This window comes from Crocodylus siamensis, chromosome 1 (genome assembly GCF_052110815.1).
Source record: "Crocodylus siamensis isolate JL-2025a chromosome 1, ASM5211081v1, whole genome shotgun sequence".
Classification (NCBI taxonomy): Eukaryota; Metazoa; Chordata; order Crocodylia; family Crocodylidae; genus Crocodylus; species Crocodylus siamensis.
The window spans coordinates 498,646-524,390 of record NC_143395.1 but is presented as its reverse complement, the minus strand read 5'-3'; the positions used below and the strand labels follow the sequence as shown (position 1 = coordinate 524,390).

General features: G+C 55.8%; 1 protein-coding gene across 21 annotated transcripts in view; it reads left to right on the top strand.

The window, feature by feature from the left end:
• The window catches only part of NCOA1 (nuclear receptor coactivator 1), a 277,952-nt gene that overhangs the window by 245,024 nt on the left and 7,183 nt on the right, over window positions 1-25,745 (top strand). For 20 of the 21 annotated variants that reach the window (XM_090022901.1, XM_090023421.1, XM_090023147.1 and 17 more), the window contains 7 exons: window positions 773-947; window positions 9,087-9,213; window positions 15,424-15,592; window positions 18,186-18,497; window positions 19,001-19,102; window positions 21,095-21,494; window positions 22,155-22,329. In XM_090022901.1, coding sequence (XP_089879027.1) covers window positions 773-947; window positions 9,087-9,213; window positions 15,424-15,592; window positions 18,186-18,497; window positions 19,001-19,102; window positions 21,095-21,494; window positions 22,155-22,329 — 1,460 coding nt within the window. Of the gene's footprint in view, window positions 1-772; window positions 948-9,086; window positions 9,214-15,423; window positions 15,593-18,185; window positions 18,498-19,000; window positions 19,103-21,094; window positions 21,495-22,154; window positions 22,330-23,615; window positions 25,417-25,745 lie in introns of those variants that run through there. The other variant, XM_090023766.1, reaches the window with a different exon arrangement.

Genomic DNA, 25,745 nt, shown 5'->3' with positions numbered 1-25,745 from the left:
TAGTGGTGTCGTGAAACCTCAGCTGAGAACAGGGCCTCGTTGTGCTGAGCCCTGTATGGACACAACAGCACGGGACCATCCCAGCTCCAAAGGGCTTACAGTCTGAACAGGCAAGAGAAATTAAGAGCGGGGGCAGGGTGGTATCATCACCCCTGTTTTACAGCGGGGACCTGAGGGGTAGGGAGGTTAGATGAGACGGTGTCACGCAGGAGGCTTGCGCCGGTTTGGACCTGAACCCATCTCTCGTGACCATAAAACGACCCTCCTCTACTGTGCAGGTGCTTGTCCCCTGCGAGGTGGCTGTGGGTCCCCCGTGTCTGCAAAACGGCAGCATTTCGTGGTGAAGATGTCTGTCCTTCAATGCTTTGGGTTTGCGCTAGCCTATGGGGTTGCAGTCTCCCCTTTCACTCCAGTTTCACACAGGGAACGCCACTAAACACCAGTGGGCAGACACTGCCCCGAGCCTGGAGGCAGCAGGGAGGGAAATCAGTCCCTGCTGCCAGGCTGGTGCTCCTATGTTCTCAGTGATACAAACCCAGCAGAGGCCTTTCCATCAGTACTGAGGGAGGGGATAGAAAACTGCACTGCAACATGCTGGAGGCGCAGGGGATGCCGCGAGCCCCACGCAGTTTTAGCAAGCAAGTTAATTATAGGGCTGGGGAGAAGCCGGGTTTGGAAGTGCTCGTGTAGTTAAGACAACGGAAAGCTCTCGTTTCCCTCGCTGGTGCCCAGGGGGTCTGCGACTCACCCCTGCTCTTGTTTCCTCCCGCAGTTTGCCGCCGACCTCGACCAGCTCGACCAGCTGCTGCCATCGCTGGAGAAGGCCGCGCAAATGCCGGGCCTGTGCGGGCCAGACAGAACCGAAAGTGGCGTGGCAATCAAACCCGAGATGATGGCAGCTCCGCTCCAGGCCAGCAGCACGGCAAGGACCCCCACGGGTCTGAATCGTACGTGAATGGGGGGGCGGATCCCTGAGCTCTCGCGCCCCCGCCCCCAGCACTGGGGAGGCCTTTTGCAGATCTCTACAAGGCTCTCCCTTGTAGAGATCTGTGACTGAGACCCCTCCTGGCCCTGCCTGCATTTCGACCCACTGTGACGTGAGTGAGTAAGAGGACGGGGGTGTCCCTGCACAGGTTCAGAGCTGGGGACTGCGCAAGCAGACAGGCTCAGGAACGAGGGGGTCACTGCACATGGGCTTGGACAGTCACCCTCGCTCACAGCGCCTCCTGGTTCATCCCCAGGGAGACACCAGGATACGTAGCCTGGTCAGGAGAGGTGAGGCAGCACGAAGCAGCCTCGGCCCTTGTGTCCAGAAGAGCTTGTGGGCAAAAGCAGGATAAACTGGTGAAGCTTTAGTGAGGGCAGCACGGCTTCCCCGCAGGAGCCCGAGGGGTTGCTCTGCCAGGTGGGTCTCGGGCCACGTCTGCGCTGCAAGGGCAGCCGAAATCCGCCGTGCCAATGGCAGGGTTCAGTGCGGTAACCAGTGCGGTAACATGTCCCCTCCTCCCCCTGCGGTGTCCAGGTACGAGTTTGCTTGTATAACCATGTCGGCACCAGGGACCTCGGCCAGCACGGCCCTGTCGGTTGGGGATCACGCCCCTGGCACCCCGAGAGACGGGACGATGCTGGCACAAGTCTGCTGTGTTGCTGTCATTTCGGTTGAAACTGTCCTCGCCCGACCCCTCCATTCCCTGCCAGCCCCAGTGCAAAGAGGAGCGCCAGATTTCGGCCTTACGAGGCCCTCCCTGTCCCCCTGCTCTGTTTCAAGCTGGACAAACCACAGTTGGTTTTTATTGCGTTTCTGCATCACTGTGAGCCAAAAAGATGGGGGCGGGAGGGGATAAGTCACGTTGTCACTGGCAATTGCGCTGAGTCCTTAAAGCTGAGGTGCAGATTTTGCTCTCGAGCAGGGCCGACTGAAGGAGTCCAAAGGCTGCGGGAGGGGAATTTTCTGAAAGGAAAATCTAATGGTTGGCAGAATAATGCCAGATATAAACCAATTAGCTGCTGTTTAACATTCTACCTAGGGAGGGATAATCCACGCATTACTTATTCAGCAAATAGAGATAATGAAGCTGCTGGCTGGCTCTGCAGTCTCAGGCAGAAGCCAGGGAGAGAGACCCACCAAATGGCATTGCCTGGCCAGGGTAAACCAAGAGCCTGGGTTACGTTCTGGCCATAAATCCAGTGTCTTCAGCAGAGTAAAACCCTACAGTGCAAGGAAGAGCGGCTCAGCGCTGTGAGGAGGAGGAAAACCTGCCTTCGTGACCGAGGAGTGGACGTGGCTTTTGAGACGACGCTGGTGCCCTCCTGGAGTAGCTGCGCACACCCAGCGGCTCGTGCCCTGCTAAGGAGAGCACTGTGGGCCGTGAGCAGCAGGTTGGCTCCGACGCTGGGGCTGGCCGTTAGGGAGGGACAAGGCTTGATGCCTCGGGGAGAGGCAAGGACCTGCATCCAGAGCTCCAGGCAAGGTGGGAGACAGCACCCCAGGCATTGAACCTGGCGAGAGCCGTGGATGACAGCGAGCCTGTCGGAGCCCCGTGCTGCACAGCTCCACAATAGAGGATAGCTGGGTGTGTGAAAAGGAGCTGTCAGCTCTGTAATTGTAACCACTGACCCATTGTCCCATCCCCTCCCTGCTGAATTCACAGCTAAAGATCAGACGGCAGCTTATCACTCAAACCTATTATTTGCTCTCCCATTCGAAGGCCGAAATGGACAGCACCTTTGAGGGCCTGCGTATTAGGGACATCTATAATGCAGTGACACGATGAGTGCGATTGTAATGGGACTTACTGTCTGTGGGGCGCAAGGAAACCTTATACCAGAGGGGAGTTAAACTGAGATTGGCAGGGGCAGGGAGTAGGTTTATAGCACAATCTGCAGTGGGAGCAAGCCCGGTTACGCTCCTGAAACTCCAGCCGTGACTCTCTGAGAAGGAACATTAGCCAGCAAGAATAGCTAGCTCAGAGCCGAATGCCTGGGAAGAAGCCAGTTTGTTCAAGTTGGTGCAGTTGGGTTAAACTGGATGGCAGGAGAGAGATGCCAGGTGGTTAGACTGGCAGAGAGTAACATGCAGCTGCCTGGTCTTCGCGTTGGCCCCATGTGCAGAGGTGACATTCAACCTAAGGGCTTGACAAAGGAAATGCAAAGATTTGGCGGTCCAGAGGGTTCAATAAAGGCCTCTTCAGTTGCCCTGAAGAAGCACGCCCCCCTGAACAAGGGGGAGACACTCAAGGAGGGGCTGGAAGTACCTGCAGTGGCACGTGGCTCTTCGCCATCAAGTGGGATATGTCTCACATCCGGATTCTGCACTTGACCAACACAATTTCTTCGTCCTGGTTTCTTTCCAAACGGCTTAACACTCTCCCCGTCTTGATGCTCAGTATCAGGAGGCTGGATGCTCGTTCCAGGCTGGCAGGCACCATAAAAATAAAGGCACGTGGGGCTTCTTTGCAGTCCTGCTCCGTTAAACCCCCGCTGAGAAGGGGCAGAGACCTCTGGCGGACGGTAGGTGAAAGCCATCCCCGTGCTGCAGGCCATCGGCACTGGAGTCTCCCGGCCCTGTGCGAATCTCTGCACCTCCGCTTTAATGGCCAGCTGTAGCGATGGGATGTTTGGGGAGTGAAGCATGTGGGACGATTCCCAGAACATGCGTGGTTCTTGCTCGCTAGCAGGTAGGCACAAAGCTCCAGCTGCCTTCTGCATACCCTGCATTTACTGTTCGCCCGGGCTTCAAGCAGGTCGTGGCTACGTAACGTTATAGTTGTCCCAGCATAACTGCCCGTGCACATGCTCGTGCTTCACGGTCACCTCCTGAGGAAGGCGTGTTGAATTACCTCTCGTTTGCCGTGGAGTAAGAGTGTGCGCACAGGCCGTTTATCCTGGGGCACTGGCCTCTTCCTCTCCACTCCTCTAGTGATGGCAGCCTGCACGAGCTGCGTTTTCACGAGGAGCGAGGCAGAGCCAGGTCACTGTCCAGTGCCGATGGGTGGCTTTTCTGCCCTGGGCGCAGCCGGTTATTGCTTGCGCTCTGAGGCGTGATTGCCTGGGTGACCTCCGAGTGACGGAGTCGCGGCCGGCAGTCACTGCTCCCGAGTGCCATAAGCACGCCGTTCCCCTGTTAATCCCCCTCTCACCCTCCAAAGTTATTGATGTCAGCTCCTTTCCTGGCAGGGCAATGAATCTGTCGAGCACTGGCAATGTTGCGATGAGCCCTTGGTAGCTGTCTGAGTTGTACTTATTTATTATTTAATGGCTCTCTAGCTATTAACAGCGGGCAGGGCATGCAGGCTGGTCGGTCTCCATTTGAGTTCTGCGACCCCGTGGAGCCACCTCAGCTCAGGCCAGCTCCTTTTCCTGCAACGAACGGCACCAGTCCTCATTTCGGGTTCCCGTCGGAGCAGGGCAGGGGGACAGTAACTGGACCAACCCCCTTCCAGCCCGACACAGGTACGTACTCCCACAGGAAGCCACGGATCTGGGCCTGCTCTTTCCTGGCAGCTCGCAACAGCCATTTCTGGGAGGGGTCTACCGGTATGAAAGCATAGCAGAGAGAGCACCCAGATCGGTCCAAACCCCACAGCACCGAGCATCCATAGATGACATGAGTGGGAGTAAGGTGGGGCCTAGACCTTGTGTTTGGGTTTCATGCTGGCAGGCAGGGCATGTATTTTAAAAAATGACCTTATTTATTCACGTACCAACACTCACCTTTTGCCCAAAAACTAGCGTTCAAAAATTAGGGTCGGGGCCTTAAACAAGGAGACTGATCTGGAGCAGTTTGGTTAACGGGAAAGATCTTTCTTTTCTTCAGTCTGCTCTCCCCTAAAGAAAGTGCGAGTCTTATTTGTGGCCGTGCAGCGTGTGAATAAATGAGCTGTTTGAAGGGTGGCATGGGACAAGCTGCACACGGCAACATGGTCCTGCCCTGCTGTCTAGAGACAGAGGGGCAGATGCAAGAATGAGGCCTTTCTTGCCTGCAGTGCAGTATCTGGGAACAAGCGTGCACCCCTGTGTATCTGCCCCTTCTCATCGCTCTGCTTTCTCGGTGGAGCATCACAGCTTACAGGGGTTGGAATACAGGAATTCAATTCGCTTCCTTAATCTGAAATAACCCGACAGCTCTCGTGCCCCCCATACACTGACTGTTCTTCAGAGGCAGTTGGCTTTCAGGCTCTGCCTTTTCTGTTTTAATCTGCATTATTTCAGATAAAAATGATGTTCTTTGCCTTCACTAGTGCCTAGAAAGATCTGGTCCAAGGTACAGCCAGGACTGCAGCACAGCAAATGCAAGGGGGAAGGTTCCTCTGGGCATTAGTCCAGACCAGCAGTTTACTTTTTTAGACCCCAGGCCCCCTCCATAAGTCTTGTGAATTGAGGAACGTCCCACCGGAAAAGTGAATGTATTCATTACGGTGCTTCCCACCCAGCACAGGGACTGGACAGGTTGGTTAGGAAGGAGGAGTGACCGGGCAGGGACAAGCCGGTACGTCCCTCCTCCCACTCTGTAGCACCCTTCAAAGGATCTCATAGCATCCCCGGTTGAGAATCGCTGGGCTAGACCATCTTTGCATACAACTTGGCATGAATAAGCTGCTTTTGAGAGCTGGTGGGGCTACCTGAAATTTGGCGTCAGCAGCTGGCTTTGGCTATGCTCTGCCGAGAAGCTTGTGAAAAGCTGCAGGGGCAAGGCTCTCAACACAGGTTGTCAATTAGACTATAATGTGCAGGGTGCAAGGCAGGGCCAGTGACACAGTGGTCGAGATCTCAGTATTCCCACTTGCCGGGCTGTGCTCTGGCTGGGCAGGGCCCGTTTGTTTTGTCCTCCAAAAAGGAAGGGAAGTGCTGTAATGGCAGGCCAACAGCAGGGAAGGAGATCACAGGCAGTCTCCAGCCCAGGGTTGCTCATCTCAGCCTGAGAAAGCAGGAGTTGCCAGACTGGATCAGGCCATATGGTCCCGTGTCCTGTCTCCAGCACCAAAGGCAAGTGAGATCTGTGGATTTGGACTGAGACTCGGAAATGTTCCTTACTAAATGTACGATCCCCAGGGAGTCCGGTACAGAACCTTAAATTCCACCCACGGTTTATCTGACCATGCTGCTTTCCACTGCCTGGCCAGAAGATAGTAAAGATTTGGAAATGTAGAAAAGTAGGGCTGGAAGGGTCCTCAGGAGTCCGTCTGGTCCAGCCCCAAGGCAGGACGGGCCCTATCTAAACCATCCCAGCCAAGCGTTTTTCCAGCTCTTGAAAACGTCCAAGGATGGAGACTCCACAGCCTCTCGAGCATCTGTTACGGTGCTGAAACGCCTGCAGAGCAAGGAAGTTCTTCCTAATCTCCGGCCTAAATTTGCCTTGCTGCAGTTAAAGGAGGAGTGTTACTCCTTGTCCTCTGAGGCACCTCTGAGCCTGTCTCTCCGAGGGTCCTTGTCCGCTTTTGAAGTCAGTAGGTGCCTAAGACCAGCTTCACACAAAATCCAGGGACCGGCTTGTCAGGTAGTGTTTTGCAGCAGCTTTCCTTGTCTGGAGCGCTGTGTAGGGACTCGCCTTGGCTGGTGAGTGAAATGAGGTTGGCACTTCCAGTCCTCAAAGGCAGCTGGAGGGGAGGTGGTTGCAGCCCGAGGCCAGGAGGCCAGGGCCAAAGTGCAGTGGCGTAGCTGGGGGGCAGACGTCGTGCCGTGCTGCAGATTTCTGATGGCCGCGAGCAGCGAAAGGTCTCCTCGCCGACGGACGTGACCGCAAGGACCTCAGCGCAAAGCACTAGCGCGATCGCCCTTGTAAAACCATAGCTTTCGGGATGGCTCGGGTCGGGTTGACCCGATACCACAGGAGGATTTGGTTGATCTCGAGGAGGAAGAAGGCACCTGGATTTCTAAGCCATCGTCTCGCTGATGGGCGTGTACGGGGAAGAGCCGGGGACCGCACCCTGGCTCGGAGAAGCCGCCACGCTTCAGCACAGGCGAAGAGCGGGCTCGGTGTCAGAGGAGCTGCGGGGAATCTGAATTGGGCTGCAAAGCAATTGTGCATGGGGTTTGCTCTTGCCCAGCTGGAACGGGCCCCGCTGCTGCGCCAGCACTTCCTTTCTTCTTCTGTTGCCAGGCAACCTTAAGGCTCTCGTCTTTCTGCACAGTAATTGCAAGAAGTAAATGAACCCGCGGTGGAGTCACCTCTCCAACGTGTGGCCGTGATTGGGATAGCCGGCCCGGCACGACCCGCGAGAGGGAGGAAGGCACGGGGACCCCCCTCCTTTTCCTCCAAAGGGAGGTCTGGGAGGACGTGTTTGAAGGAGGTCAGCAAGATGGATCCAAGCAGCGTGCTCGGGTGGTAGGGCTAGTTTCACGGGAATCCAGTTGCCATTTATAACAGCTCTGCGTGGCACCGGCCCCAAATGGGGTGACTGAGCCAGGAGCGTGCGGAGGTACAAGCATGGCCAGGTGGTGCTCGAGCAAAGGATCGGGTCCATTGACAAGCAGGAGGCTCACAACCCTCTTACATGCCCCAGCCACCAAAGATGAGCCAAAGCACTCGCACGGGATTAGGTTCAGTGGGGAGTTTTGAACGAGGACACAAATCTCTGTAATCGATAATGGTTTTAATACCACATCTCGTCTTACTGGAAAAAAGGAATTGCCACAGATGAGCAACACGCGGGGGGAAAAAAGGCTTTCCATTTTATTTTAGTAACTGCCTCACAAAGTGAGTACTTGAGCCCCTAGAAATGATAGTCATTTGGGATAGAAACAGGTGCCCAGAAGCAGAGCCAGGGTGGTCCTGCCCATCGCGGCTTTTCTTCTGCACTGGTCTTGAAAGTTAGGTTAGCCAAGAGGCCGTTCACTCTTCAGTATCAACTCCCGTTTCCAATCAGATGATGCCGCCAAGTCTTCAGGTAGAGTGTGGCCTGGGCTAGGGCTCAAACACCTGCTGAATTTAATTTGCTCCAATTAGCCCTTTCCCTTTTAAAATTAGTTTCTATGATATCGGAAGTCAAACGGCATCGGGAGGCGTGTGCAGGGGGTTCCTTTTTGCAAACAAAATCTCCAGTAGGAATAAGGAAGAACCTGTTAGCTGGCTAACACTGTAAAAACTTCCCTAGATCCAAGCAGAAGAGGCATTTTTTGCAGGGTCACTGTGTGTACAGAGTGGGGGAGAGACTGTGGCACCTTATCAGTGTTTATCCAAAAGATCTTGTCTGCATCTGGTAGCTGTCACTGGGCTGAAAAGAGCTGCCTCTTGATGTTTCTGCCACTAGGAACGAGAGCTCTCGAGGCCTCGGTGAGTGTCTTGCACACTCTGAGCGTGTCTGTTTTCTGAAAACGCGTGTCTTGTATTTTGAAATCCGAGAGTACCGGTATCCTGGTCTTTACCGCTTATTCCATAATGGCAACACACTGTAGCTATCCTGCAAACCCTGTCCACGTCTGTCAAAGAAACAGAGTCGATGCATCTGGGCAGCAGTAGGTAACCTGGGCTGTTGTGATTTGGGCAGGTGTGTGGGGCGGTGTGGAGGGCGAGGGGAGCGAGCTGCCTTTGGTGAAAGCTTGGGTACTCTGCACACATACAGTGCACGTGCCGTGCTCATGTACTGATAGAAAGGCAACGTGGAGCAAATCACTGACCCACCCTGGGTTCCTGGTCTGAGGTAGCAGGAGATGGGGCAGGACAAGGGGCTTGAGGCTCCTGTATCATCTCTGTCTTTGGTGCACGCTGTGTGCTCATCACCACGGTATCTGAGTAAGATAAGCAGCCCCCCATTTTTGAATCCTCTGGTAGTGGTCATCCTTGCCCACACAAGCAGCTCAGACTGACCTGTTGAATGCTTGTGGGAATGGAGACGCACCAATGTGAACCAAGGACTGTCAGATGACTCCCAGTTGTCCCACCATTTGTCTAAACAGGGGTTTTTTTCCCCTTCCTTTTACTTTCTCCCTCTCTCTTCCCTTACCTAGACACAGAAGGTATTTCACACACGGGCACAAAGGATGGTGAATGGGGAAAAACTTGTGCAACTTCCCCCAAGATGCTGATTGCGAGACCTCTCCTCCTCTGTAACACCTTGTCTCCCCCACCTTTGCTGTTTCCAAATCAGGAATATCCGAGCTGGAATTGGGAGTTCCAGATCACCAGTTTGGGCAGCCAGGAATGGGCGACCAGCTTCCGTGGACAGAAAACACCATGGCCTCCATGAATCGAGGACCTTTGAACAAACCAGAAGAGTAAGTAGCTTGGGTTTGGAAAATCTGATCTCCAGTGCTGTGAATGGCCAGAGCCATAAACCAGCGGCGCTGGTTTGAACCTAGCACAGCTAGGAAGCACACACCATGCTTTGGGGTACTGTTATTTCCTTGTAACACCAGGGGGAACCAACCCAGGTTGGGACCCCCGTTGTGCTAACTGCTGCACAGATACGTAGTGAGAAGCAGCGTCTGTCCGGAAGAGCTGACTTTCTAAGTCTGCAAAGGGGTGGAAGTGGAAGAGCCACAGAACATCTTGCACCGCAGGTCCACAAAGCCAGGAGTAGAAGTCAGGTCTCCAGTCTGTCTATCATGTTAGCACCTGGGCAATAGACCCGAGTATTTGGAACAGCGCTTCCCTTCCTGTAAAGCCTCAAAATTGATTGTATGGTGCATGAGCTCATGTGATGGTGGCTCTTTATAGTCCGTGCTCACCATACTGCATTGGAGACACAATCAGTCCATAACCTCATAACCTGCAAAGTGGCTAGAGGTCACCCAGGGAGCAAAGTGCAGCTGTTCCTTGTAATTAGCAGAGGATTGTGGGATACGGTAAGTTGGAGGATTGTTTTTCAGTTGTTCAGGGAATCGTGGATCCAAAAGGTCATGAGCCCTTTGGTCTGTTCATCTTAATATTGGTGTCTGGCCGCAGGAAGGATCCAGATAAGATCTCTCCTCCCCAGAGCAGCCCATGCAGCTCGTGGGAGGAAAATCATCTACAATGATCTGCAGCTTCCCCAGTATCTCACTGGAAGAGCAATATTGAGTTCAGACCAGAATCCTACCGTAGGTCTCTTTGTCAGGGAAGATCTTGTCCAAGGCATGAAGGGAGATTAATGTTTGCTGAATAAAGCCCTTAGACAATAAGCACAAAACTCTAGTAAGATGGAGCAGAAATATCCATATCAAGAACATGAAGGGGTTATTCATAGGTGCTGGGGGCTGGAAGGGACCTCACAAGATCATCGGGTCCAGCCCCCCCTGCATGTGGGCAGGAAAGGCTACTAGGGTCAGATGACCCCAGCAAGGTGAGCATCCAGGCTTTTTTTGAAGATAACCAGAGTAGATGATTGTACCACTTCTGGGGGGAGTCTGTTCCAGACCCTGGACACCAAGTTATGTGTAAAGGCTCCAATTCATTGAATGCAGGGCTGTCACATTCATTTGGCCGCTTGGGCCAGGTCTGGACTGCAGGGCTTCTTACAGGATCCGGATGCACCTCCATGGCTAACGTCCGTAAGTCAGCCCCAAATCTAGCAGGTTGTTACTTCTGCGCCTTTGTCTTGGATTTCAGCTCAGAAAACGGGACGGTCCTCTTGCTGTCTGGAAGAGCTAAAGGGTTAAGATCCCTCCATGGGGCTGAAGAGAAGGGCTGGAAACCAGCCTGACTCAGACTTCCAGGGAAGTCGTTGTCTTTCAGTCTCCGCGCTGCGTTGCTTGTGTGCACAGGCACATTTGGCGACAGGCAGATTAATTTTGAAAATCAGATTCTGAGTCTCGGCAGTCCTAAGCCACAAGCACTCTCTTACCTGCTTTAACAAGGCAAAGATGGCCGTGCTGGCCTTGGCAGCCCTGCTGCTCTCCGTGTGTTGGGTCGGCAGACTTGTTTTCATCCTTTTTTTACACAGCCAACATGGGTGCCAGAAAAGGGAACTGGAGTCTCTTCTGGCTCATGCCTCAGAGTGATTCATGCAGTCGCAGTGGTGGGGCTAGATTACGTGGGAGAGGGCAGCCTTTGATACCCACATCTTTGTAACAATGGGGAGGGGGTGAGCCAGAAAGATCCAGCCTGACTCCCAGCCTGGGTCTTGGCAGCAATCTGCCTTTGGTCTTGTAAGTGGTGCTGGCTTGCGCTGGAGTCACCAGCAGGCAATACGCCCATGCTCGGTGCTGAAGAAGAAGCCCCCGCCTTCGATGCAGTGTGTTTTGCTCAGTGTTGCTGAGACAGGTTGGCGTCAGTGCATTCACTGGGCCTGGAGGAAAGCTGATCCCCAGCCCGGCGCTTTAGCTCCAGTTCGTAATTGTGGTTTAACCAGGCTTCAGTTGCTAATGTGCGGGGAGAGCATGTTCAGTCATTTTTTACTGTCGATGGGACCCACATCAACGGTAACATCTCTGCGGCATAACCTGGGCACTTGTGTAGTCAGTCGCAGAGTTCGCTGTCTGACTGGGCAGTGGTGGGATCTAGGAATGGCAGCCTGCAAGAACAGGGAGCAAAAGTAATCCCTGATGGAAAGAGCATACAGACTCTTTCTGTGTTTGTAGTGGGAGACGAGCTGACGGGGAGCACATGATAGTCATGGGGTGAGTGGCAGTGGTCACCATTCCTGCAGCTCCTTCCACATTTGCTAGGACTCCCTGTAGGGTCCTATGCTGCAACTGTCTCACATCGAGCAGCACCTCCACATCCAGCCAGGCCACCGGTTCTCTTCCTGGTGCACACCTGGGCTGCCCAGGCTGTGGTGAGGGTTGGAGAACTGGGCGCTGAGGGGACCCCGCTTGCCAAGCCCAGCCTATTTACCCAGACTCAAGCCCGCATCCAGCACGTGGGCTCTGACAGGGGATACATGTCCCCTGGACGTGTGTAAGATCAGCCCTTCTGCAAGTGCGATAGCAGGGTCGGTGTCTGCTGTTGCAGGCAGTGCCACGAGGCAGAGAGCATGCTCGGCGCTCCACGTCTGCGCCTCGGCAGGCACCCGGGCCCTTGCTACGAGGCTGATCTCCGCCGGGTGTTCTTGAATCCCTCCAATTCCTGATTCATCTCCCTGCTGAGCTCTACAACACCGCTTGAGGCTTTAGACATCTTAAAATAAACAGGCTCTTGATGAAGTATTTCAAGCGGGGTTACAGCTTGTTGTCGGTCTCTGGGTAAAGGTCACTGTGGCAATCCTTGCCTCGGAGCCGGTGCTCCTGCTCCAAATCCCTCAGGAGCGCTTATGGAGCTGGGTAAATGTTAGCCACGATGCGCTGGTCCTGGCCGTCTCTTCTTCTGTTACCTCGAGCCGCTGGGGTGCAGAGTTGGGCACATGTCACTAGGAACTGCGCTCCCTTATGGGGGGAAATCATGCCTGTGCAGAAGGCTTCATCCTGGCTTCATCCTTTACTTACAGCGTGAAAACCATCCAGATAAGAGAAGTGGCCTGAAAACACTGGGAAATGCTGGACAGAAAAGACCCATATTAAGATAGCATGAAAGAAAAGGGGGTCATCTCGGTATCCAAGAACAGCTTGCTTAGTCCTTTCATGTAAAGCCCGGCCCCGACTGGTGTTTGTTATAAGTCTGCAGGGGTTTTGCCTGTTGAAACGCATCCTCACCCTGATTTGAGAGGAGGCTGGTGCTTTTTTGCTGGGGCAGAGTCTCTGAGCAGCGTAGCCAGGTAGCCATGCAGATCCCTGCTGTTGTGCTTCATCCATGGTGGAGGCACCGGAAGTAGCAGCCGGGAGGTGAGAAGTCACCTGAATGCACTGCTGGGCTCCCGAAGGGAGCAGAAGATTAACTGCAGAACATTAAAGCAACTTGTGGGCATAATAGGATGGGACAAACCTCATTTGAGGCCTTTCCCAGGAACAAAGGCCATCCACAGAAGAAAGCTAGTTATTAAGAGTCCCAGCCTCCATAAACGTAGGCTGAAATCCGGGAGCATGGAGACACAGCTGCTGTCGTTTCTGTACGTGCTGTCTCAGCATAACTGTAGACAAGCAGGTGACAGCAAACTGCTCACCATAGGATGTGATTGAGGCTGGCTGGCCGCAGCTTCATAGAAACATAGCCCAGCAGGGCTGGCAGGGCCCTCAAGCATCCCTCTTATCCATCCCCCAGCTCAAGACAGGACCATCTAGGTCCGAACCAGCCCAGTCTGACCTGCTTTTAAATCTGCCTTACGCTCCAGCTTCCACAGTGATGGGTCCCATTAGAGCCCAGATTCGCAATTGTGTGCAAAGGTTTTTTATTGGTTATGTGTGGTATTAGCTGAGTTTTCCCTGCTGCATGATGTGTTAATTAGAGGATAATTGAGGTTCTCCTCCAGGTGCACGTGGGGGCCCACAGTTTTACGGGTCTTGCATTTTGCAGCCTCTCTGGCCCGCCTCTTGCAGAAGGCTTCCTGCGCTCTGCTCTTCCTCTGGGACAGGTGCAGGAGGGCGGACGGGTTTCTGCTCCTGCCTGGCTGTTTTGTCTTTGCCAGGCTCATCCCGGGCCGTTTTCCTAGTGTGGAGCAGTGGCCTGCGAGGACCATGTGCAGGGCCTCTGCGTTTTCAGAGGCATGTGGAGGCCCCAAAGCCTGGGGCTTGGCTTTCTGCATGGCCAAACTCCACCGTGCTTCAGAAAGCCAACCTGCGACCTGTGGGATAGCTCACCGACGCAGGGACACTTTGCAGCAGGCTTGAAAACCAGTCTGGGAGGGGAAATGGGGGGATTCAGGGCTCTGGGTTCAGACCCCAGCTCTGGCCCAGACTCACTGTGTGCCCGCAGGTGGGTCTGGCCATCTCTGTGCTTCCTCCCTGTCTCTCAAGGCCACTCTCTCTCCACTGTCTTTACACTGTGAGCTCTTCAGGGCAGAACCTCTCGCTCACTGCTTTTATCCAGCGCACGTTACAGTGCACTCAGCTGAGGTCAGTAGATGCAGCCCTAATACAGGGAAGCCGTAATGCGTGGATGCCAAGTGCATTACCCGCAGGCTGGGCCTGGCTTGCCCAATACGCCGCTACCGGTTACCCAGATCGTGCAGAATCGCGGTGTTCATTTCTGAGCAAGCGCCTGGCCCTCGTGGCCTCAGAGAGCACCTTCCACACGTGACCGATGAGATCAGGGTCAAAGGGGCGAGCTCCTCTGCTCCTTGCTGATGTGACTGGAAGCTTGCCGGGGCAATCTGGTGTCAGAGCCTCAGCATCAGCAGATCCCTTGAGCACATGGCCCAGGGTGCGGGCGGGAAGGGAGCCCGTGACGGGTGGGATCTAGATATCGATGCAGAGAAGGAAGCATGGGAGTCAGGAGTAAACAGCCATTTAGTTCAATGGGGGTCGTCCTTCTTGGCAGGCATGCCACAAACAAGCCCCGTGCCCCCTCCGATGATCCATGTTCCCTGCCCGATCTGTGGCTCTGCTTTCTGCTCCCTCCCCAGTCTGTCGCATGCCACACACAGGGACTGCCTGTGCAGGTTGGCCACCCCTGTCCTGCCTCCTGGCTCTGCTGTCACCTTGATCTCCGTGTGACTTCCACTGACACCAGCAGGGTCAAGGGCAGACATGGTTTCTGTCCAAGCCCACGGTTTAACATGGACTCACCCTCTTTCTCCTGGTGACGTGGGCAGGCTGAGCAGGGACGACAGAGCACTGGCGTGGACAGAGCCTATGGACTAGCATTTTAGCTTTGATTTCTTGTTGATAACAGAGGCACAAGCAGCACAGACTGGAGCAAGCCCCACTTCCCATCTCGCCCTCCCTTGTTCCTACCCTGAAATCACAGAAAGCCCGAAGCCTTGCTTTTCCCTGGATTCAACTGCGTGCGTTGGCCACGGTGCTCCCAGTCAGATTGGCTGCAGTTGCTCAGCCTACATCTGGTCTTCATCTGGAGCTAACAGGATAAACATGTCTGCTTCTTGGGAACTGCTGGCATGTTCAGCTTCTCCCTTTGTGCTTTTCTATAAGCGTGATGTGCCGTGGCTCGCTCCATCGCAGCAAATCCCATTGACTCCAATTAGTCACGTCATTGGAACGTCTCTCATTACATATTAATCTTAATCCCAAAGCCTGTTGAGAGAGCTCCTCGGGGTTTTGATTTCTGCGGCTAAAGGGTTCCCTTTGCTTTCAGCTGCTTCCATTCCAGCTGTTCCAGCCTTCCCCAAGCCTCTCCGGCTTTTTTGTTTCCCGTTGCTTTTCCCAGCAAACGGGGGAGGTGTTTGCAAAAGCAAAACCTAGCGAAACCTCCCTGAAGCTCTGCCCTGGCTCCATGTTGTAGTGGTCTTGAATTGGGCTTGACTGGTCCCTAGGCTGTGCAGTAGGGCATGGGCGTAGGCAGATTTTACCCCTGGAGCCTTGAAGATGCAGCGTTGGGTTTGTATGCTACGCCACGGAGCAAATAGGTGTCCGGTGTTCAGAAACACCGCAAGAGCAAAAGTAATGCTGTTCCCCCATGGGAAATGCAGAGCAGATCCGTGGCCTCTAACATCTTCGCTTGCCTTGTCGTCCCTGCAGCCAGTGCATCACTTCCCAGCTGGACGAGCTGCTGTGCCCTCCCACGACGCCCGAGGGCCGAAACGACGAGAAAGCCCTCCTCGAGCAGCTTGTGTCCTTCCTGAGCGGCAAGGACGAGACGGAGCTGGCGGAGCTGGATCGAGCGCTGGGGATCGACAAGCTGGTCCAGGTAGCTCCGCTGGGCCTGGTGGGGGCTGGTGTCCCTGGCTGGAGGCTGAGGCCTGGGAGTGGGTTCCAAGGAGGGTTTCCAACATCTGGTGCTTGTGGGCCAGATGTGGCCGTCAGGAAAAGAGCTCATGGTTGGAAGCGAAGCCCATGATAGAGATAGCAAGCTCCCTGCTTTGAAAACCTGAGCTCCTACGTCCTTGGCTGCTCAGGTTGCAGCGAGCGGGGAAACGCTGGCAGGCTCTCGTGCTGCCTCACCTTGCTTTGGGACGAGAGTGCTGAGGGGAGCTCCAGCTGGCACCTCGCGAGCGCGGATTCGTGAGCCTCGGTTGTGCTACAGCTTGCAGGGCCAGCAGCTACCTTTCCTGCCAAGACTGGCTCCCGTCACAGCAGTCCTCCCATCTCTGTTTTCAACTACAGGCCAGTGATTTGATTCTGGCTTTTTATTGAGAGAGTGAAGTGGCCCCGATCCCTGCCCTGAGGCCAGCGTGGACGGAGTGGTTTGATGTCAGCCCCCATGGGCTCCCACCTGAAGGCAGGGATCCACCCCTGCATGCCCAAAGGCAGGATCAGGGCCTGCAAGAACATGTCAGGCTGTCACAAATAGCGAGGAAGAGCCCAGCGTGACAAATGTCTGATTTGGAGGAAAGATAGGAGGAGCAGAGACAGAGGAGGAGTGAAGTAGTTTGCTTGGGACGGTCTTGCAGCTGTTTATTTTTCCAGTCCCCGCAGGCTTGAACTGTAATCCTTCTCTGAAGCACTCTTAAAAGAGGGCTAAAATGGGGTGAGCTCCTCCTTCCCGTCTGCAGGCAGGTCCAGGATCCTGATGGCAAGGGATGCAGTGTCCCTGAGGCATGCGAAATGGAGCCCCTGGGACAACCTGACAGGGCGGCTTATGTCCCTCTTCACTGGCCCATTAAGAGGCTTGAGCCTCAATTGAGAAACAAGCCCGCGTAGGCGATGAGTGATGTGGGGTGACCCATCCGAGACGCCTCCTGGGAGGCCGGACTTCCCAAGGGTGTAAAGCTCTTGCCTTGCGAATACTGTTGTCCCTTTGAGGCATCCAAAATCGCTAGCTGCTTTGGGGCATTTAGGGGGTTCACAGCCTCCATGGCCCTTTCTGTCACTGACCCCTCTGCTGAACCGCCAGGCCCCCCGACTCGTTCAGCTGGGGTACGGAAGAGCCACCACTCGCTCCGCGTCCTTGGGCGAGGGCGCGAGCCTCTCGATCTCCCCTCCGAGACGCCGGATTCGGCTGCACCGGAGCCCAGAGCGCAGGGCCTGCCCCGGGTGAGGATATCGGTCATCCTCCTCCCGGTCCCTTCAGGCAGGAGCTTCATGCTTGGCATCGAAGCCCAGTGTCTCTCCCGTCCAAGAGTCATTAATGTTAGTCTTGGGCTTTTCCCCTGGCTCCGGAGGACGCTTTTCTGGAAATCAGTGTTTATGGGGACAGGATTCAGGTAGCTCGTCTCCTCTTGGGAGGTCGGTGCAGGACCCCTCTGCTCTCGTCTCCAGTTTCCAGCCCGAGCTTGTTCCAGCTGCTTCATCCCATTTCTATCCTTTTGTTTCATTGGCTCTTGTCCCTCCTGAGTGTTTGCACTGAGCTTGTCTACGCTCTGGATTTTGCGGCCGCCTCTGAGGGAAAGGTTTTTTTAGTGCTAGTTAACCTGGGGAACCCTCTGCCACAGGATATTATCCTTTCCTTCAGCTGTCCTAAAGCTAAAGCTGGGTTGTGTGGATGGTTCACAACACCATTCACACCTTTAACCCCTACCCAAGTAGCACTGTTTGCCATACTTTTGGTCCCAAACCTATCCTGTGGAGAGCCCACCACAGCTCAGAGGAGGAAAGTACAGCACTTCTTCCAGCCTGAAATCACTGCAGACCAGTTTGGTCACCCAGTACAACGGAAAACAGCCTGACAGGTATTGCTCCAGCCACTGGTAGCTCTTCAGACCATTGTGGTAGCTGGGGTTTGCCGAGGAAGAGGGGAGCCCTGTTGCAACCCCCTCTGGCCACCCCCGCTTGCAAGTTGTAGGAGGGGTGACAGAGGAGACGCTTGAGGTGGCTGGGGCAGCGCATCCAACCCGGGTGTCTCCGGAGAACAACGGACACCCGTCTGTCTCCCTCTTGGCCCTGGTGATCTCCTGCCAGCAGTGGAAGCTGGGTGGGCTGGAGAATCGGGCCCCTTCTGCACAAGCCAAGCCCTTCTCAACTTCTGGCCGTAGTTCGCATCCAAGCAAAAAGTCCTTGCCCCTCTTCAAAGGGTTTTGGTTTTTATTAAGTCCTGGGTCTCCAAGGAGCGAGAGGTGAGCCTCCTCCCGGCAGGTGCTTCCTGGGCTGGTCCCTGCGACGAGGCTCGAGCGGTCCGGGACGGGGCCCGGCGCCGCCGGGTTCTGCGCCAAGGGCGGCGCTCGGGTTAATCGGCGGTTGTGGAAGTAAGAGCAGGCCACGCGGGCCAGGGCCTGAGGAGCCAGGGACGCGGGTGCCGGCGGCTTTGACCTGGGGCTGGTGCTCTCGGGAGCCGGAGCCGCCCCCGTGCGTCTGAAACGCAGGCGGGGGCGTCGCTGCTGACTCCTCTCCCCTTTTCTCGACAGGGAGGGGGGCTGGAAGCACTGACGGAGAGGTTCCAGCCCCAGCAAGTGACGCCGCCTCTCCTCATGGATCAAAAGCCCGGCATGTATCCCCAGCCTTACTCCTCCGCTCCCACCGCCAACCTCCCCGGCCCCTTCCAGGGCATGGTCCGGCAGAAACCTTCCTTTGGGCCGATGCCCGTCCAGGTACCTCCGCCCCGAGGGGCGTTCCCCACCAACATGGGCATGCAGCCGCGGCAGACCCTCAACAGGCCCCCGACGGCTCCCAACCAGCTGAGGCTCCAGTTGCAGCAGCGGCTGCAGGGGCAGCAACAGGTGAATGAATGTTTGCTCTGGTTTTATGGGGAATCCCATTAGATCAGGCTGGGGGAAATCCCGCGTGCGGCTTAGGGACCCCCCAGGCTGGTAGCAGAGCCTATCACCCTGTCCCGTGCTCATCGGTTCCACCGTCCAGGAGTCGCCTCTGGGCACTTTCAGTGTCCGCGGGTCTCGCAGCCCCTCCAGCTGTTGAAACCTTCCTCACCTCTGCTCCCAGAGCCCTAGGCCCCTACAGCTGTGAGCAGGCTGTGCACCCTCCCCTGCCTACATATTGCCAAAGCCCTTCCACCCATTCCCAGTAAGTGCCTGAGCTGTTAAGAGCAGCACGAGCACTAGGCATCCCTTTCAGCAAGTAGTCAGCTTCCTCGGGGATGTAGCAAAGGTAGAAGGAGAATTGCTAGCGGGAGTCGATGGCTTGTGGAGGGACCGAATACGTGCAGCAGCACCAGAGAGAGCCAGCACTGAGCGGTAAGGCGTCTCTGATTTCTCCTCCTGTGCAGCTGATACACCAGAACCGGCAGGCCATCCTGAACCAGTTTGCAGCCAGTTCCCCGGTTGGCATCAGCATGAGGGCAGGCATGCAGCAGCAGATCACGCCACAGGTAATGGTGGGAACGCATGCATCTGTCGAGAGGGAACGAATGTCACCGTAGGAGCCGACACCACTGACCTGAGAGCGGCCGTGAGCTCTGGCCATTCCCGGGGCTGACGGCAGAAAAAAGTGCTACCCACATGAACCGGGGGGAGGATATGTGCCTAGATCACTCTTCCATGTAGGTGGCTGTTTTTTCAGCCTAGGAAGAGTATCTCCACCTGGAGGGGATAGACATTCTGGTTACTTAAAGATGAATTGTGCTGGGCTTCGTTGAAGAGGGGCCCTGACTTAACGAGCGATGTTCTTTTCAGAGCATAATTTATAGTGAATCCTTTTTTTAATGATCCTTGTAAGCCCCAGGTCCACAAGTGCCATTTTGCTTCCAATAAAGAGTGATGAAGTACCTGCTCAGTGCTTGGGTAGAGGTTGAAAGGTGCAGACAGTTTCCATTGGAAGCCTCTGATTTTAGCTGCCAGTGCATGAATCAGACTTTCACAGCATGGGCTGACATTTTCTAAGGTGATTAACTTGGGGCACATCTGGGTTTGGATATTTGGGAAACAAAATCTGTTACTGAAAAAAAAAAGTCTTGGGCTATTTCATGTCTGTCTACAGTCAGAAAGTTGGGTCTGAGATTGCAAAATTGGCCTTTGCTGACAAAAAGCGCCTCGGCATGCGCCCAAAGAGACAGAGTTTGATGTGAATGAGCGAGTGGTCTGTTAAAGTCGCCTGTTTTGCAGGGTGTCCCAGCAGGCCAGGAGCTGTGCGGACACAGCCAGGTTTAGTCTGTGGTGCACTTCAACCAACACAGCTCCTAGGGCTGCCACCAAAACTTTGGGGGTCGCTACCCCCCTGTGGTAGCAGCTCCCTCCACGCTGCTGCATGAGTGAGGCCTCTGCCACCACCCAGCGGTGGGCAGCCGTGGGGCGTAGACACTCCTGCACCTTATGGCAGCTGTCTGGGCGAGGGCACAGCGCTCCTGCTCTAGAGAGCTTCCAGGGTAAAAAGAACAGGAGCAGGGCATAGAAAGGGGAGGCGATTTGACCAGGCCCACACAGCAGGTCAGTGGCAGAGGTTGGGTGTTAAGAGCCGGTCCCCGGGTACCCAGACCTGTGCAGCACGTGAGCTCGGCAGCACGGCCTAGCGCTCGCCCTGGAGAACGGATGGAGCGGGTGACCTGGGTCTGCCCAGGCGCGTTGGTGCCGGTCAGGTGTGCAGTGCGTAGCTGGCATGATACAGGCAGGTCAAGCCGGCTCCTGCCCTGTGGAGCTGAAAAATGGGCAACAAGAAGTCCAGGGCACAGGGAGGGCAGGACATAAGGTAAAACCCTGGTGATGGAGCAGTCTGCATTTGTCAGACCCAGCGAGCAGACACCGGCAGCTCCAAAGCTTGCTGCCAGCCGGCTCCTCTGAGCAGACCTACCGCATGGGCACAGCTTGGGAGAGCACTGCCTCCACTGTCCCCACCTTTAAAATGCCCCTCAGGATGGAGGGAAGAAGTGGGTGGAGGCAGGCTGAGCCGTGCACAAGGCCCAGGGTGGGGAAGTGTTCGTTGTGGGGATGATCCAGCACCAACCGCATGGGACCGCGAGGATGAGCCAGGGGGCCGGCAGGAGCGGAAAAGAGCCCGAGCCTGCAGCAGACGGGCACTTTGGGACAGGCCTTTCCCTCGCTCAGAGCTACATGGAGCAATGAGCCTGGAGTTTCTGCCAGGAGCCCCAGGCCAAGGTCTCCTGCCTGTAGCTGTGCTGGGAACATGCCTTTTCCATCCCGTCTCTCAGGGGGTCTTTGAAGTTTTCTCGTTCGGGGCTCGTGCACAGAGGCAGAGCTGTGATGCTTCCTGTCTGCCCAGCCTCTGACAGCTCCGGTTTGGCGGAGCGATGGTGTCCCCAGTGGCTCCTGGGGGGTTTAGTGTTTCCCTTGCCAAGCAACGATGGATGCCCCCGGCTTGGACCCAGGGCAGAGCTCTCCCAGCTGTAACATCCTCCTTTCTGTTGCAGCCACCTCTGAACGCCCAGATGCTGGCCCAGCGCCAGCGAGAGCTGTACAGCCAGCAGCACCGGCAGAGGCAGCTCATGCAGCAGCGCGCCCTCCTGATGAGGCAGCAGAGCTTTGGGAACAACCTCCCACCCTCGGCCGGCCTCCCGGTGCAGATCGGGGCTGCCCGCCTCCCCCAAGCGCCCCCACAGCAGTTCCCCTACCCCCCGAACTACGGTACGAGCCCTGGGAACCCGCCCACCTCCACCAGCCCCTTCTCGCAGCTGGCGTCGAGCCCTGAGGTGGCGCTGGCCAGTCGCAACAACATGGTGAACCGGAGCATGATGGGCAGCGTCGGGGGGCAGTTCGGCACGGGGATGACCCCACAGATGCAGCAGAACCTCTTCCAGTATTCGGGATCGGGTACGTCCACAGACCTGTGCGCGGGCAGCACCTTAAAAGCCACGGAGGCGCGGGGCGGGGCGGGGCGTAGAGGGTGCAAAAGCTGCTCCTTGACCGAGCGAACAGCTTGCAAGGGCACCAGGTGAAGCACTAGGGAGAGAGTCGGGCAGACATTTCTATAGGGCTTCTCCTGTGCTAGTCTCCAAGAGCCTCAGGAAGGTGGGTGTGGGGGTCATTGCCACGCATGGGGAAACTGAGGCATGGAGCAGGGACCTAAGCTGAGGGGTCCCAGCAGTATCAAGCCAGCACAGCGCTCTGCCCCCCGCCCTCACATTTCCTTTGGGCTGCTCAGGTGAGATCTCCACGTGGCTCCTGTCTTCCAAAGGGACCCTTCGTACAGACAGGTTGCTCCAGAAGGTGATGCCGTATGGGGAAATAACCCCGTCCTGCCAGAGAACGGACAGTCTGACTGCGGCCATGGCTGGTCAAGTGGGGATGCCAGTGGGGTGCAAACGCACCCTGTTCAAATGCACCCGCTCGGGGCAGCCTGGCATGTTGGCAGTGCCTGGGGGGGTCTGAGAGGCGCGGAATAGCGGACATGGACCCCCAGCCGCGTGGCTCCCACTGGGGGATTTGTGGTGCAGTGGCCTACAGCGAAGCCGTCTGTGTCTCGCTCCGCAGGCATGGGCCAGCAGAACGAGCCCGGCTTTGCCCCCGCGCTCAGCCCCAGCAGCCCACTGATGTCGCCGCAGATCCCTCCTTCCCAGAGCCCCATGCTGCAGGCGGCCCCACCGACCCCCGGGTACCAGTCCCCGGACATGAAGACCTGGCAGCAAGGAACAATGGGGAATAACAAGTAAGTGGCACTGAGGGGCAGCGATGCAGGGGCAGGGAGAGGGATAACACTGCAGCGCCTTCCCCTCCGGCTGGGATCTGCGCCTCTAAGCCCAGCCAGTCAGGAGGCAGGGGGAGCCAGCAGGTATGGATATGGACACCCTGCCCCATGGTGGGGTCACACCTGGGACTAGGGTTCAGAGCCACATGCCTTTGCCCCCTGAGCCACAGTGGTCCTCCTCTAGCTGGAAGTAGGTAGCCAGATGTCAGACTCACACTGGAGGGAGGGTGCCCTCTTGGCCCATTACTGCAGACCCTGTTGGTAACGTGCCATGTTGCTCCCTAGACCTCCCGCCAGGCAGGAGCTCCCTTTCCCTGGTAAAAAATCACCTTTGCCTTCCAAGACTGGTAGCTCTCCCCTTCTGAGAGGACCAGGGTGGGCTGAGACAGGGGAGCATGGAGCAGCAGGGGAAAGAGAGCAGACCCCGGGCATCCTCCAGGTACTCGGCATGGGCTCTGGCAGCAGAAGCTGCGTGAGTAGGTGGTGCTAAATTGCCTTGCTAAATGGACGTGTGTGTTTGACAGCACGTGAAGCAGGGCTTGTGCTTTAATTAACATCAGTGCCTTACTGAAGCCTCAGGAGAGCAGTAGCTTTACCAGCCAACCCCAAACTGGACCTTGCTGCCTTCCTCTCTGTCCTGGGCGACCTGCACAGCTCAGGCCACGTTCCTCCATCAGGCCCTGCAGCCGTCTCTGCTGCTTGACTTAAATCAATCTGGGGCAAAACTGTGTATCCTAAGAAATCACCAAAATCCTGCTCCTTCCAGATATTGGGATATGAAAGCCTACTGGTACATGAGTGGGCTCTGCCCCTTTGTCACCTACAGGCTGTCCTTTTGATGCCCTGGTACTCTGTTGAAGTCATTCAGCTGAAGGTGCGAAAAGATATCTGCTTTATTCAGCACGGTATCGTTCAGCCCACTCTGCGTGGGGAGGCTGGCCCGGTCTCTAAAACATGCACAGGGAGGGATCAAGCTATCCAGAGAAGAAGACGAATAGGTGTAAAGATGTGACTGTGCACGATGTCGTGTCACACAGACCAGGGCCTTGCTTTGTTTCTGAGCTGAACTGTCCTGTTGGAGGTGTTGAAGCCCCGGGTAGACACAGCCCTGGCTGGGATGATCTAGTTGGGGCTGGTCTTGCTTGAGGCAGGGGGTTGGGCTAGATGTGACCCCCTGAGGCCCCTTGAACCCTCATTTTCTGTGATACTCTGACCAGGACTTATTTGATAAGGCCTTTCCTTACTAGCATTGTTTGTGCCCTGCTGTCGTCATGCCGGACATATGCCTGATGGCGCAGACACCCGAAGCAGAAGTCCCACACATCACCCTACTTGCTGTGGGCTGGATTCTGGCTTGTAAAGCATCTGTCCCCATTTCCAGGAGAGTTATTTTGATCTCTGGCACTGTCCGAGCTCTTCCCCGCTCGGCCGGTCTGCCGTGTCTTGGTTGCAGGCCATGTTTCTCATTCCTAGGGTTCCTTCAAGGAAGGCGCGCTTTGTTTCTCATTGAGCAGATCTCCACGTTTCTTGGGTTTCATTAAATCCACTGCTGGCTAAGAGTGCTGCATATTTTTTTCATCCAGCCTAGTGTTGCCACCAAGCACGAAGAACGGGTACGGTGTGGCATCAGACTTGTTCGCCGGGGAGAGGATCAGATCTTTGAGCAGGACCTTTGGTTCTCGGTGGCGTGGCTCGTGCTAGCCTTTCAGGGGCTGGTGGTCACGGCGTGGGCAGGAACAGCTAGGATACGCACCAGCTCAGCTCCCCCTGTGCCGAGCCACGTTGCACAGCCCTCGGCTCCGCTCACTCGCACGCTGGCCGGTTGCTGCCCTGGCCCCGAGAGGAAGGACCTTTGTCTGCGTGGTCAGACCCCCAGGAAACAACTATGCCACAGGCCGTTTATCTCGGTTTGCGCGGATGAGAAGACGCTATGCTAGAGCCCAGAGGAGGCGCACGGCTGTGTTGCACGCCCTTGTGCAAACCTGGGGCTTCCCTTTCTCTGTCCTACTTCCCTGCCATGGTTCAGATCCTCCAGCCTGCCCCAGAGCAGTGCCCGGCCTGTTGGCCTGGTCCCAGTCCTGATGCTAGGATAGCACAGGCTCCACCCTGCAGACAGCGAGGGCCAGAGGAAGCACGGACAGCCGGGGCCGACTGACACCTGCACCCTGATAGAGAAGAGCAATGGGCCCATGTCATAAAAGCAGGGAAGTGGCCAGGGCAAGGGGAGATCTCCCTCCACAGCCTTCATGTATCTCCTCCTTTTTCTCTCTCCCAGGTAGGGATTGCTCTGAGACTTTGGCCCCTGCCTGACATTACATATATCACGCAATTCACTGGTCAGTCTCGCAATAAATTTAGACCAGCCACACGTGCAGAGTAATTATCCCACCGTAAAAATGGCCGTCCAGCTATCGAAAGAGTCAACCAGCTACACAGTCAGTGCTTGAAAATGTGCAACAACTTTATAGCTGGTTTCTATCCAGCTTTCATTTGGTTGGTAGATGAGAAGGGCAAAGCCAATGGGCTGGATGCCACCTGCAGAGAGTAGAGAGGGCTTTGTGTCTTGAAGGACTCGCCCCCGAACCGCTGCCCATTCAGTGCCATTCTCGGCCGTGGCGTGACCCAGCCCCCGGGCTCCTCGCTGCTGAAAGCAGTGGCTCAGACGCAAGTTTTTGGGGTAATGGGTTGCCCATTCTTCCCATGCATCAGCCAGGGAAGATTGCACCAGCGACAAGTCGCTTCGTGTCCCTTCCCTCATGGCCAGGATGAGCAGAGCGGCTCGGGAACAGCCTCCCCAGCACCTGAGCCCTGGCTCCTGCAGGCAGGTTCCCTGTCCTGCGTGCCCAGCCCTGCCTGGGGAGACCCATCTCCCAGGGTCTGCTCTTCGAGGGCCTGGATGGCTGTAACGGGATGCGCCTTTTCATTCCCCTTGGGTCTGTTGCATGCCCCGCTCCCACTCCAGAGCTCACCAGAAGTAAAGCTCAGACCAGATACACCCAGGCAGAGAGGAGAGGGGCATTATGACCCCGGCCACCCCTGTTTTGGCTTGTGGTGATGCAGGCTGGGTCACCACAGAACAGAAATTATTCATTTCCCCCCCCCCACAACATGGAAAGCAAAAGCCAACCACTGTGGATTGAGCAAGCGCTTTGTCGGAGCCACAGCACAACGCTCGCTTCGTCGTCAGGCGATTGCCCAAGTCTCTAAAGGGAAACGGTGTAAATTTAGAAAGAAAACACCGTTTCCAACAGGGCAGGGTGGTTGGCTTTAAAATGGTCAAAACAGAGCATTTGGCCTTTCCCACAATTGTTTCTCAGTGTTTTTGGCCGAATCTGCTGAATTTGACCTCGGTTTGATCCGACTTCAACCTGAGTTCA